A 14438-nucleotide genomic window follows, 5' to 3' on the forward strand; every position below is an offset into this window, starting at 1 on the left:
GAATTTTTTTCTGCATCAGTCTTAAAAGATCCAACTGACTGCAGTGTTTGACTGCTCTCCTGAGAGAGCGCTTAAGGGCCATTCTGCAGTTCGATGCTTGGGGTCACAGACCAGAGTTTCTTTGTGAGCTCACCAGCTAGATGTTTCCCAAATACCAAACAGAAAGACTGCTTCAAAAACAACTTCCAAGCTCACTCTGTGTCTCTTTATTCTTATGGACAGGAAAATGCCAGGGGTTAACAAAAAACTAAAATTAACGTTCTGTACTGTATGCTCCTGGTTTATATCAGAGACATACAGAAATAAGCAGCCAACATCATTTTTTATTTTTCTGGGAAATGCTTTCACAGCATTGCCCCAGGTCCCCAGTACGGAATTGTTTCCTGGACAAATACATTTTACTCTTACAGATCTGTAAGCATCACGTAAACACGTGAAATACAGATCAACTACATGCATTTGATGGATCATTCTGCTCCTGAAAACTGCAGGCTAATTCTTCCAGCCCAAACTTACTGGTGTAATCTTTACAACAGTGAGCAGTTCTATTGCAGAGAAAGACACCACCAGCATTGAGCAAAGGCTTACAGGCTTACACTGAGCATGCAGTGAAACAGAATATTTAGGTTATGTTTAAACTCATCATGCAAGCTTAACGTCACAGAATAATTCAACAAATATAAAAATGCAAGTGGTCCTGTCCACTGTAGCCTCTGCTTAGCAATATTCTAGAGGAAGGCTTATATGAACAAAATGAGGAACGCAAACGAATCCTTGACAATTACTGTAGTTTAATAATGTAAGAACTAGTTTGCATCCCAGGTGATTTTTAATATATTTGTTATTTCGGCAATAAAAAGCAAATGGAGTAACATTATTATATATTCATCATTGCTGGCATGTAATTGTGCTTCGTAAGAGGGTATGTTAAGAGATGCAATTACAGATTACTTTCATAAAAAATGAAAAACGCTATTAAAATCTTAAATCCAAGTAAATACATGACTTTGAAATATCACCATATTCATCCCAGTATATTATTAATGGTCACATTAGCCCAGTGAAAAAGCAGTATCCTTCTGCTCTATTTGTTACCTGTGGTGCTTAAATACTGCAGGGTGCTAATTTTATCATGACCAGTGCATGGGATCAACAGTACTGTCTGAGAGCTGGCAGAAGAACATGCTTTTCATCCATCACACTATTCAGCAGACCCCTCTGAAATGGCCTCTTAATGACAATGATGCTCATTTTCTTCCTGCCCCTCAAGTTCACTTTTTAATAGCAGTTTCTTCCTGACCGCGACCCATAAAATCATTACATAGGCACTTTCATCTACAGTGAGAGGGAAAGAACTGCTGAACTAAAACAAAAAATAAAGTAGTATTCGGCGTGTTACTTAAATGCATTGATTTAGTACAAAAACTTCTCCACTCAATCAGCGTGGATGGCTAATGTTTTACTGCACTTGACACCCACTATTCCCATGGTTTGGAATCTCAGCAGTACAGCTGGAAGTCAGAATAGCACATCATAAATCCACTGGATTTTTACCAGTTAAGCTAGTTGCTCTCTGTGCAGATAAAAATAAGTACTTGGACAGCATTTTATGGCCACAAAATGCTTTTCAAATAAAAGGAAAGCGCCAGTCAACTGGAGTTAGGTAATTAATCTTCACACATGGCTATAAGGCATTACTAGCTCCATCTTACAGTTAAAGAAAGCAAAGCAGAGAAACGAATCTACTTGCTTAAGCTGAAAGATGGAGTAAAAGGCAGAGCCAAAATTACTAAGCAGGAGATCTTGGCTTCTAGCCCTGTGCTCAGACAACTAAAACAAATGTGACCCAGAGATGAAAAAGAAAGGAACACTGCATAGGGCAGCAAGACTCCCTTCAAACAAACAACAGAACTAGTTCTCAGAAACCCTGGAGACTAAAATAACCATCCTTGCTAGCGTGTGCAAGCCAATGAGCCCTTACAGAATTTCCCACAGCTGGCTCCAATCCTTTTTGAGGATTTTAAGTAAGAAAGCATTAGTAGGAAGTGCTGAAATAGAAGAGCTTATTGATGTATGTTTAAAGAAACACTGTCCCTCATATACTCTGACTCTAAGTTCATTAAACCCCTAAACACATGCATGCTTTATAAAGGTTATCCATTAAAGACAAAACAATAGACAAGTTCAAGGTTGTAAGCATTGAATGTCCAGGGGCAGGGACTGTTACTTCTATTTTTGTCTTAGTTCTCCAACAATTCTGTCAAACAGCATACTAAAAGGGACTGTCTTTCTCAGTCTGAAAGGTTGGTTAAAATTCACAAACCGTATGCATGAGTGCTCAATATTATATTCCCATAGTAGCCACTGTATTATTATGCTCGTTAGGAGACTTTAACCCTCGCAGTCGCTATGCAATCTCACACTGGCTTTGGGATTCCATCTAAGAATGTAAGTCCTATTTTGAGATCAGTGCTGTAACCCTTCTTCCATGCTTGGCCAAACTCATCCTCATTGCAGATATGACATCCTCGGCCTCCTGAACAAACGGCAATCCAACACATTTGTAATTTCCTTGTCCAATTTATGATCACTATTTTTACACAAAAGTGCCAATAATAAAAGCAACCTCTTCCACAAGGTGTAGCTCCACCTCTGAATTAGTTTCACCTGTGACTTTTTTTTTGTTTTAGAGGAGGACATGGGAGTGTTCGTGTGTGTTTTTTTTATGTCTTTTTTATTTCAAGCAGTCACACACCTGTATATTTGCCTATTTACATATGTAATACATATATTTTTTAAAATTTACATATATACATATATATATATATGTGGGTGTGTATATACATAGATGTATGTATTAACAAGAATTTTACCTTGTGGTCCATACTGGCTCATCTGAGGCCCATAAGTACCACTTGAATTACTCTGCTGAAAGCTACCAATTCCAGGATGCACTTGCCCACCAGGTGAGGGGTGTGGTGACATGGAAGGTCCAGTTTGTTGAGGTCCATACTGTGACATTTGGGGGTTCCTCTGTATGCCTGCCATAAAACCTAAAGGGAAAAAGCACCAAAGTAAGATTTATATTCAGATGACTGTTCTTTATTTAAGAAATCTCTAACATTCCAAAAAAAAACCAAAAAAACACGCCAACCTCAAACCTGCCTTAGCTTTTTGCAGAGTAAAGACACACAGAAAACTGGATTCCCATAAAAGAAGTAAAGGCACCTTAAAGTCAGCAAAGCTGCCTCAAAATCCACAACCTGTACAGAATGTTCACAGGCTTTTATTTGTAAAAGAAAGAGGGAGAGTTATGCTTAGTTACAAACGGCTGCTGATTTTAAAACTAAAATGATCTTTAGAAAAAAACGTTAATGGCAATCATCTGGACTAACTGAAAAATAGTAATGAATTTGCCTGATGATTGATGGTAGGAGTACTGTAAATTCCAAAATTATAGGTTGCTACCAAAGTATACACATTTGACATATAAAAGTCCACTGTAAACAGTCCTATAGTCTGCACACTCTCGGGAGCTAAAATTTCCCTTTATGTTCAGACCAGCCAAACAAGCCGGAAAAAAAGGTCACTTTGGTCTGTATCTGTGCTCTAGGTCCTTCTACCACTCTGTTACCACTATGTCTGTACTGACTTCTCTCTTTTTCCCCTTTCATAAATGTATTAATTAATCTCAATTTAACTTATGTTTCAAAAACTGCAGCAAGAAACCTAGTAAAATGCTACAAAACCTGGAAGCTTCATATAAAGAAATAGAACTATGCCTATTAAATGGGAGGTAAAATAAAGGTTTTTTGTGTTTTTTTTTTCGTTCGTTTGTTTTTTAAGATTTCATAAAATGAGAAAAATGCAGCAAAATCCTGCCCACTAACCATGTATGGGAGGATGCTGGTTTTGTAATATTTTGCTCTGAAATGTGTTAGTACAGCTTTCAATGTTGCAGAAGATGTACTAAAAAGACAGCCAATTATTTCCTGATTTGAGGAAAACTGCTTTCTTTTCTGTTCTCTACATGTTAAATTCCATCTATTTCTGTAGAGCAAAACATGGTTGTACTGAGGGACAACACTGAGGCTGCAGGTGGCTCCACAACAGCCTCCTGAGAGGGGGTGCAGCGGCCAGCAGCTCACCCCTGCCTGGGGTTGCGTGAGATACGACGTGCTGCTGCCAGGCAGGAAAACATGCAGGAGCAAATCTGCCTTTTGGCAGCCTCTTGGCTGGTCCAGGCACGCTGCTTTGCGACTGTGGAGGGCTGAAATGTATTTTCCCTGATTTCTCCACATCGCCTCTTCCCTGTTTGCAAACCGGCGACAAAGTGCTTTGCGGAAGGGGACAGACAGTATCTCCAGGTTGTACAAATGAAAAGCGGTGAGTGCATGACTAGGAATTAGGTTTTGAGTCCAAAGACATATAAAAAGCTTTTGAGCCCTCCATAAATCTTTATTCCGTAACAGAGACAATAAGCTCAATGCTGCAGGTTGTAAAGAAAAAAACAAGCACTAAGATGGTCTCACACTCCCTTGTGCCCAGTTCTTTCGAACTATAAACAGTTCAACTCATAACATGCTAAAACTCAAACAACTTTAAGTTTTAGCAGAATACGTAGTTTTCCTGACCCCTGTGGGGCCCTAAGACAGCTGACTTGATCACACTTGAACTGTGAAGTCAAAGCTCAACACCTGCTCTGGAGGAAGCCCAACCATGTGCACTGGGATGCAGCGAGCCAAGTAAATGAATGAGGAATGGTGGTTTGGGAGCTAACAAATATCAGCTGGGAAGCCCCAGCCTTCTGCAAGAAAAGCTCATAAGAAATTCTCCACTTAGCTTGATTTTGAGACAGACCCCTCTATTTTTAAACTAGTTCCACTCTCACACAAATCTTATTACAAAGTCTATGTCTGCTTCTGACAGTACTGTAACTAATTTAAAAACCTAATACAATCGTACGACTTTGTGAAATAAATGCTTGCATTCCAGACACACACACATACACCCACATATATCACACTCATGGGATCCATTTAAATGAAACATTTTGTACCGGTCACACTAAATTTTTTATAGTAAAGATGGCAAATTTAGTCCTGTATCTAGTAAGAAGTGAGGGTTTTCTGCTCACCACGGGCCTTCTAATCTAAATGAGATAACTCTACAAACATTGTTCTGGACACAAAGGATTTTCAGACAAGTAGTTATCAGAGGCAGTACTTTCCTTAACACCACAAGAGTAGATGATACGTTAACAAGCTGCTGCTTGCATGAGTTGTAATGATTTCCAGTTGTGACGCTGAGGAATTGCTGGTTATTGAGTCTAGTAGGGAGCATGGACAACAGTTTTGGCCAGATCTCCTGTGGTCAGAGCAGCTCCTAAGGGGACTGGAGCAATAAGTGAAATAAATATTTCCACTCAAATGAACTCTTCTTCAGGAAACTTCTAATCTGCTTCTGATGCTGTGGAATGAACTGTCTGGCCATGTGTACAGTCATGAATAAAACATGCCAGGACCACTCCCTGGCATAGAGAGGGGTGTGGGATACGTGTGTCCGTCCAGCTAACCCTTCCCACTCAGTCCTGGCAGTCTCATCCACATCTCTTGTAGCATTCCCTCATGCTGCCTCATCCATGTCTGGGCTGTGTCTCATGGAGCGCTCATCAGCATTGGATAAAACCATGCCCTGGATCATGCCAGAAATTACACAGCGAAGATAACTGTGCAACAGTACCTGAACTCATTCTCTGACTTCAGTTTATAAAGATGCTGCAGCAGATATGCAGCAGGTGAGGTCGGGAATTGGATTAACACAAGAACAGAACAGACTCCTTAAAAGCTTGTGCCACCCCCCCAAAGAATGTGAGATCACTCTCAAATAATGTTGACTCTGCCATATTCAGAGCATGAACAAGGAAAGAACTAAGGAAAAATGAAGCCCAATATGCAGGAAGAGTATCTGTGCCACACTATCTTCTATTATTGTCTATATGGTATGTTGAAACGTAGCCTTAAAATAGGATATGTTCCAACTTCTTCCCAGAAAGGAAAGGAGTCATTTCAGTTAGAGATGTAACTGAAGATACGGAGAAGAAGCTGAGATCAGGTCTTAATACAATCAAAATTCCCTTAAAACAAAGATGCGTCTGTCCTTATCTAGCTCAGTGAGAGCAGCTTGCATCTTCAGAGATCAGTGCGTAAGTCTGAAGTGCTTCAAGCATTTGCAGAATGCTCAGACCTCTTAGAGAGGAAGAGGATTCGTGGTCAAGACATTAACATGCTTTCATCAGAAAGAGAAAACAACATCAATTCTATAAATTTGATCAGAAACGAAAGGGAGCAGCTGGCATACATTCATTTTTCTTTATTTACACACATTTTCCCCAGTGTTCAACTTCATTTTATAACCGATACAAACAGAAATAAATTTTCTTTCCAGAAAATTAGATGTAAGATAAAGCTTGCTTTTGTAAAAAAGGGAACTAGGATTGCATTAGAAATGCACTGGAGTAAAGGCAGTGGAATGATTAAACAGCCAGTCTACATCTGACATGTCAGCCCCTATGACAACGGGGTGGTTTTTTGTTGTTGCTTTTTTTGAAATAAATTGCTAGGAAACAGCCATGAGTTAAGACTTTAAAAATTGCAATGACAACATGCTCATCACAGAACAAACCTACACCCTTCCTCTAATATTAGTGATAAAAGAGGTACAGATGATGCTTTACTTGCCATCACAACAAGAGATTACTTACTGAGAAAAAACTTGAGCAGAATTCAGCAAACTAAGCTATTTCAGGAATAGATGAATATACTGAGCCTTCCAAAATTACTCTTGTGTTTGAGCTATTTTTATACTATATTTACACAGCTAAAGAATGATCTCTTTTATTGAAACCCAATTGAAACTGCAGTCATCTTTGTTTTTTTTTTTTAGTGACAGTATGACAGTAGCATATTATTAACAATTAGCTCACTGCTACGACGACCATGTGCTCCCACATTCAAACAGAACATACATGCAACTTTTCAAAAAAGTCAGGCAGCATCACATTTTTCTTTCTTTTTTAGCAAAACACAGGGATATAATACAAAATAAGCAACAATTATTCTATCTATAATGGAAGTGTTTCTTCTTCGATAAAAATACAAACATGAACTTCCCATTGTAATTTATATTATTAACATCTTGTAGCATACATACAGCTCATATAATGCCTTTGTAAAACACCTAGCTCATATAATGCCTTTGTAAAACACCTAAAATCTTGCTTTTTTTCCTTATGCCTATACGTACTTAAAAGAGAATTATGCACCAAGGCTTTCAATTCCATCTGCACAATGACCAATACAAAATAATTTGCTGAATACTATCTCTTTGGCTTTAACCACAATAAAACCCTCTACAACTGGCTGTTGCTGTAAAGTCTGAAATGGACTCTCCTGATATTTTCATCTTGGTTTGAATATGAAAAAGCCCTTCCAGGAAAGCAGGAGTTCAAATACAAAAGGAGTGACTGCAAAGTAAGGAGTTATTGCGTATCAGCTGATAGACAGTAACTATCTACTGGCATACTTAACCCACAGTGAATGAGAGATCTTTTGATTTAGCCAGGAGTACTTCATTGATTTTTATGAATGAATCAAACCTGAAAACACACAGAACACTTAACCCATTTTAAGCTCAAGAAAACTTTGATGTTTACAGCAATAGGAGATCATAATTAAATTACACATTTGATAAATAAAAAATAAGGACAGATAAAACTTGCCACTGTACTTTGCAAAAAAAGAGCTTATGTGAGGAAAAATTATGTCAGGATAATGCCATTTTTAGAAAGGAATGGCTGGTGGAAGAGTATTGGACCAAAAAAACTCAGCAGTTCTTCAGGACAGGAAACAGGAAAGCTCCTCTTGTTCAAGGGCAGACACTAAAGAAGGAACTAGACCTGGTTATTGCTCTGGAAATCATGGAGTGAGAAAAGAAGAAACATATTGTATATATTTTCCATTCATCAAAATTCCTACAAGACAGCTCAAAAGAACTAATAAAAATAGAGCTGTTTTTTGCTATCTATAAGGAAAAACTTTCAGGAAGCGTAGGGAGGAAGTCACACAAATTTCCAATACTTGACATATTAGCAAGGTACATTCCAGTACCCTGGAGAAAAAGATAATAAATGTTTGCACAGTCATGACACAGTTTCTGGCAGACATTCCTTCCTCAGGCAACCATATGGGTCGTATTCAATATCTGAGGATTTCCATCAGAGACTACAACAGAACTGAGATGATCTAAAGCAGCAACTCCTAACTGCAGACTGCTCATAGGTAAACAACTCTGTGTTGGAAGTAGCAGGACAGAGCTGAGCAAACGAAAAAGACTACTCTGTGCAACGAATATAATAAAATGCAACAAGCTGTGAGCACAGCAGGATGTTCAGGAATACGCACCTAGCTTGAAACTCTTCCTAATGTGCCCATCTCAGATGGCATTCCAGCTGAAGAGATCTTTGGACTGGTGAACCACATCTGGGTTAGCACTCAGCCAAACAGGTCCATACCTGAGAGCACCATGAGGAACCATCCAATAGTGTAAGTTTCAAACACTAACAAAGAGTTACAGTAACAAGAAGAAGAATTTGTTACAGAGATATCAGGACTCTGAGTATGAAACCAGTTGTCTGCACAAATGGACAGTGGCACTGCAATGAGTGTGTGGTCATTGGAAAAGACACAGTGAGGGATGCTTAGATATCAGAAAAAAAATCCAAGGAGCCAAAAGCTGTATGCAAGTCTAAACAAGTAACAGCAATAAAAAAACTGGGAAAGGTTTGACCAATGTACCAGAATTCAAGTAAATCCCAAGTGTAATCATGTGGGTGGCCTCCACAGCAAGCAAGCAAAAAATTTCTTCACGTTAAAGAGGATGTACTTTTCTCAGCTCTTACTTTTTTGAAGATAGCCTTATTAAAACAAGTAACTGGCAACACCACATATGAAACCCACACTTGTCATGCCTGGAACCTACAGCTCAGTAATATGCACAACAGAATGATGGCATGAACAGATTAGCTTGCGAAGCGGAAACCTCATTTAGACGATATAAATACTAATTCTCAGTATTTCTGTCCAGTTAATAGGCTGGTTAAAAAAAACAACAACAACAACAAAACACCTTCACAAACAGATGGCAAACAAGACTTCGACTCCATTTAGCACAGCTAAGCTACAGCACTCTGCCAATAAAATATCTTTGGATGGCTCCAGTATGGGACTGTTAGCCAAGTTTCAAGCAGCAACACTGACACAGGTAATATACAGGTAATGACTACACTAACCCTCTGCTAGTGCCCCAGCTATTGAGTGAGAAGAACTCATTCAACTGAAGAGCAACGGTATTGAAGAATGCATGGAGACGACTGACACGGGAGAAATTTAAATACTTATCCTTTAGCCTCTAATCATAAGGCTAACAATCTTCTTGATTTTTTTTTTAACTTTCAAAAAGACAGAAAAGATTTTTAAGTCCTCACATCTTTCTCCAATCACATCTATTTTATAAAGAATCCCAAACATCTTTTCATTGTAATTTTTATGATTTACTGTGAAAAAAATCTTGATTTCCACACTGAGCAATTTATTCAGGAAACATAACGCCTTTCCTTCTCATAAAAACATCTGAAGTTCTCTGAACTAGAGTAACCCTACGGTACTTGGACACATTGGCATCAGCCAGTATCTGCTGTTGATTGTCACGTTTTTCCCAACTATTCCACAAAGATGGTTTTTTTGCGTACATATTATGGAAAGCATCACTTTAGCAAAATCAGTGCTGCCCGCAAAGAGTACTGAGGTTATTTCTCCTTTTCACAAAAGGACCAATACTCTATTTAAGAAAAAGCACTGGCTTGGCTTTACTTATTTTAAAACACTCTCTTATTATGCTATACTATCTATTTCACAGTCTACTGTTTATTTGTCCGACTGCTTCTCTTCACAATGTGAATAGCTTTGGGGAAGATGGAAACTAATGACCTAGCTAAGGTTTTAACCCAGACCCCCTAGTGTTTTACCAGCTGTGCTATTAGGTTAACTGGCTGAATCTCTCCCCTCTCTCTTTGAAACTCTCTCTATGTATAGCATGCAATAATGTTTAAATTTTTCCCACCTCTAAACTTCCCTCAGCTACTGCCTACCCTTGAAATTCATATAATCTATCACTGATAAATTAGAATCTGGGGAAGAATCAGACAGATTACCCATATGGTAGCTACAGAAGAAATATCTAACCTTTTGTAATGCAAACCTTACCTAATGTTCTCTGATGTAAATTTTAAGTGCAGAGAAGGAAAGACATTTGTGGAGAAGTTGATAAACAGAGCAAAGACACATTGCTTGTCTACTATCTTACACATAATTTGTTACTGTAGTATGTCTTAAACAAAATGCTTTTACTATGGTGCTTGGAAAACCAGGGTAATGGTGAACTGCAGTACAAAAGCACCCTTACAGCTCCCCCTCCACCCCATCTGAACTTGAAGCAAATCCTCAATTTCACTGGGTAGCTTGGGCTGCTGGATTTAATCTGAGCAGCAACATGAAAAACCTGAGGAGCCTGCCTGCTTTGTACAATCAACATTTGTCTAAGTTTCCCTAATAACATGCATACTTATGAAAATCATGGAGGAGAGCAAAAGAAGGAACAGCATTTTTCAGTGTGTAATGCACAAGGCCTGCAGGCTTAATGGTCTAAATTTCAGGTTTGAAAAATTTAACCTCCCCTGAGACTCCTGTTCAAAGATTCCACAGCTCAACTCAGATCTTCCTTTTCATGAAGTAAATACACTGAATACCACGGGATATGGATGTTGTGGACAGAACTAAAATATACACAATATCTCATTTCTGTCTTGGATGCTAGTAAAATAAATCATAATATTTTTCAAAAATACAAAATCAGCACGTTGTCCTCAATCACAAATGTCTTTGTCTCGGTTTTATTTTACCATGAATTATGATTCGACTGATTCTTCCCTGCCTTGATTTGCAGCTGTTCCCTGACGAGTGTTTATTCTGCAGGCTTTTGGGATCCTTTGGGATGGAAAGAACTATCTGGTGCTAGCTATTAATACACACATTATTATATAGATTTCAGCTCACTGCCCTACATGTGAACTTTAAAAGGCATAAAGGACCTTAGACAAGAAGTTCTTTATTTTTAGAGAAGCTTCACAAAAAGGTTAACTTAGGTGCTGAGAGAGCAGAGCGTCCTTGAAGTGATGACGCCATTGAGCAGGCTGAGCTTGGAGTTTATATGCTGTGATGCGAAGCTGCACCTGGGACAGGGACTGCACTCACAACTTTAGACTGAACCTGGTGACAGGAACATTGAGTGACACTTTGTCAAGTCCTCCATCAATGACTGCTTACACCCCATTTCAGTCCCTGAGCCCAGAGGCAGGGAATCTGAACTCTATCAAATGAAGTCAGTGGAAACTTTTGAGAAGTCTCTGTGCCAGCAACTGTATAAACTCTCTCAGAATGATTCAATTCTACTTCCTAAACTCAAAAAGAGAATCTCCAATTTAGTTCAAAAAATGAAATAAAGATCATCCCCAAGTATAACAAGATTTAGCATCAGCAAGAAGAAAGCAATGACCAGCTGCTAGTATACAAAATTTACTTTGGAGACCTGACTCCGGATTTTGATTGTACAGATATTATCTCCTTCGAATACTATTTCTGCAGTTTTGCTTTCTCCCAGAGTGGCTTATCACATGTAAATCATACCCGTCCTCTTGCAGCTCTTCGTGCAGATGGCCGACACTGCTGTATATTTAGCGCACGCCACAACTAATCAGATCAACCCCCAGCTGACTCTGGCTGGTGTATGTCTGAAATCCAAGTACAGACTACAGCCAACATCCTCAAATGGCAAGTGATTCCTTTAAGAATTAACCTAGTTTGGCACATATATATAATTTGTATAATTTCAAATACTTTCAAAGCAAGAAATGCATGCTTTTCTTCAGTGCACACTAGACAAACTGGCACTATACTATTCTCTCCCACAGCTCAGTGTGAGAATCAGTAACCTTTTATTTGAAAGATCTCCATTACTCATCATAAGGGAGATGTAAGCTTTCTGCTGCACACTGGTACATGGTGTAGTACATTAAAATAGGTACAAAAATAGGGCTCCTGGGTGCTACTACAACAAAAATAGCAAAGAAGAGTAGTGTGTTTACAGCAAAAAAATAAAAAATAAAATAAAATGAAATCACAATACTGCTCATCAGACCAACACAACTTTTTGAATCAAAGGAAAATTAAATGACTTTTTTATATCCAACTTCAGGCATCAAGACGCTTACAATCAAATTAAAAAATAAAAAGCAGCAATAAAAAAACTATGATGGCCAGATCCTTTTAAAGACTGTTGATAAATTTAATGCTCATTGAATTGAGAACATAACTTTTTGAGACACTGAAGCTCATGGTTCAGTGCATGGCTCTGCCTTCACAGACACATCTACTCTGCAGTTTCTGTGCATCCTTTAGCAGAAGCGGGGATGGGAGTGCTGATCCGGTCTGCCACGTCACTTGCGATTAAAGAGATGCTTTACACAGCTAACATTGTAATGAAATAATTCCTTTGAAAGATGAGTGACAGCTTCAACTGCAGACTGCTTCTCCTCCTTACAGGAAGCACTCTTCTAGCTGTTCAGGGCACAATTCACCCAGTTCTAGTTTTATGGGCATGAGATTTTCTCCCAACCTGCCATGATGTTTCTACGTACCAGCTGAACTCAGCTTCCCTGCACTGACCCACTTGGAGTGCAAAAGAGGCACTCAAACATACCTGTGGCTTTGCACTCAGTGCATGTCTCAAGCACCTTTCTTTAAGAGCCTGAAATACTTCAGTCTACATCAAGTAAACTTATTACCAAGTCTGATTTAACCTTAAGTGGTGTCATCGTTAACACTGCAAGCAGAAGAATTTTAATGACAAGAATCATTTTATTCTCTAGCTCCTCAGTGCTCTGAATAGATCCCAAATTCCCAGATGAGAGCAAAAAATGTATTCTCAGGGAAAAAGTCTTCTTAAGATCTAAAAGCAACTTGTAGTAACTTTTCTGTTGTAATAATAACAGTTTGATCTATTTTCTTCCTTCTGGTTTCTTTTTTTATAGAAGAAAACATTTCAGGGCAAGAATTTCTAATTCAAATGTCAGTATTAAAATGTAAATATGATCAGGAATTGGGGGCAAAATACCAGATTGGCATTGTGTCCTTTATGCAAGCAGAAACATTTACATTTTGTTAGAAGAAAATATATGGTGGTGGAATTCATGTGATAACCATGTACAAAAAAGTGTGCCTGCAAAACTGTTCAAAGGGATAAAAATACCTATATGAAATCTAATGGGCAAATTAGGAAATTGTAGTTACAGAAATTCAGTTGCTACTTAGCCTTTATAGGGAAGCAGAAAGAGAACATCAAAATGCCTGATCACATCCCATCTGTTACTACCTCTTCCTGGATAACATCTTAGCTGCCAAAAAAGCTATTTAAATTTACTACATTGTAACTACTGATAAATATCACTTCTGTGAAGATTCAATACTAAATAAGGTCTAGATCTAATGATAAAGCTTACAAGTACCTGTATCAAAAAGATTCTAGTTTTGCTTAGTATAACACTTGTGCTTCTACAAGCCTGTAGTTTCTTACTCCCTGTCCATGTTTGTGATACATTTATAATAGAGCATATAACTGTACAACAATCCTCATAAGCTGCATCATGTCAGCAACAAAAAGAAGGAAAGCCAGAATGCAAAAAATGATTTAAAAAAAAAAAGGAAGAAAAAAAAAAAAAGGTACTGTGAGGAGGAGGTGATGGAGTGGAGGAAGGCTACTATTCAACAATTTTGGAGGTGCTTACTCCGGGCACTTTCCACACAGATCTGACAAGCACAGAATGGTGCCATGAAACTGCCTCCAGCAATGGAATACATTTTCCAGCACATCACAGCAGCTGCATCAATTCTGCTTGCAATCCATGTCCAAACAGAAAAGTTCTCAGTGGTCCTATTTCAGCATATCTCAAGGACTAATTAAATCCTCATTACTATCTTCTAATTATTCCAGTGCTCTGGGATTTCACTGAGCAAGTCCCCAATGGTGCATTAGATGAAAAGGGTTAAATAACCTGTGTTGATTTTGAGGCTCCAGATCTATTTCAGACCTTTAGCATATCATCAGCATTATCATGAATATTTAACTACATACCGCTGTGAAAATTATAAGGGGAAAACAATTAAAGATTTTTTAAAAATTAATTCTGACCCATATACATTTGCACTAATAAATAAGGCTTCTTTAAGTATCCCCATTATGAGAGTGCTTGCCAGAGTAATAACATG

At 38.4% G+C, this 14438-nt stretch overlaps 1 protein-coding gene across 8 annotated transcripts in view; it reads right to left on the reverse strand.

Annotated features, from left to right (window-relative positions):
• Window positions 1-14438, reverse strand: part of ARID1B (AT-rich interaction domain 1B) — a 317889-nt gene that overhangs the window by 63908 nt on the left and 239543 nt on the right. For all 8 annotated transcript variants that reach the window (XM_052684763.1, XM_052684754.1, XM_052684719.1 and 5 more), the window contains one exon: window positions 2874-3053. In XM_052684763.1, the coding sequence (XP_052540723.1) occupies window positions 2874-3053 (180 nt within the window). The remainder of the gene's footprint in view (window positions 1-2873; window positions 3054-14438) is intronic.

Source organism: Tympanuchus pallidicinctus, unplaced genomic scaffold (genome assembly GCF_026119805.1).
Source record: "Tympanuchus pallidicinctus isolate F22 unplaced genomic scaffold, pur_lepc_1.0 scaffold1, whole genome shotgun sequence".
Classification (NCBI taxonomy): domain Eukaryota; kingdom Metazoa; phylum Chordata; class Aves; order Galliformes; family Phasianidae; genus Tympanuchus; species Tympanuchus pallidicinctus.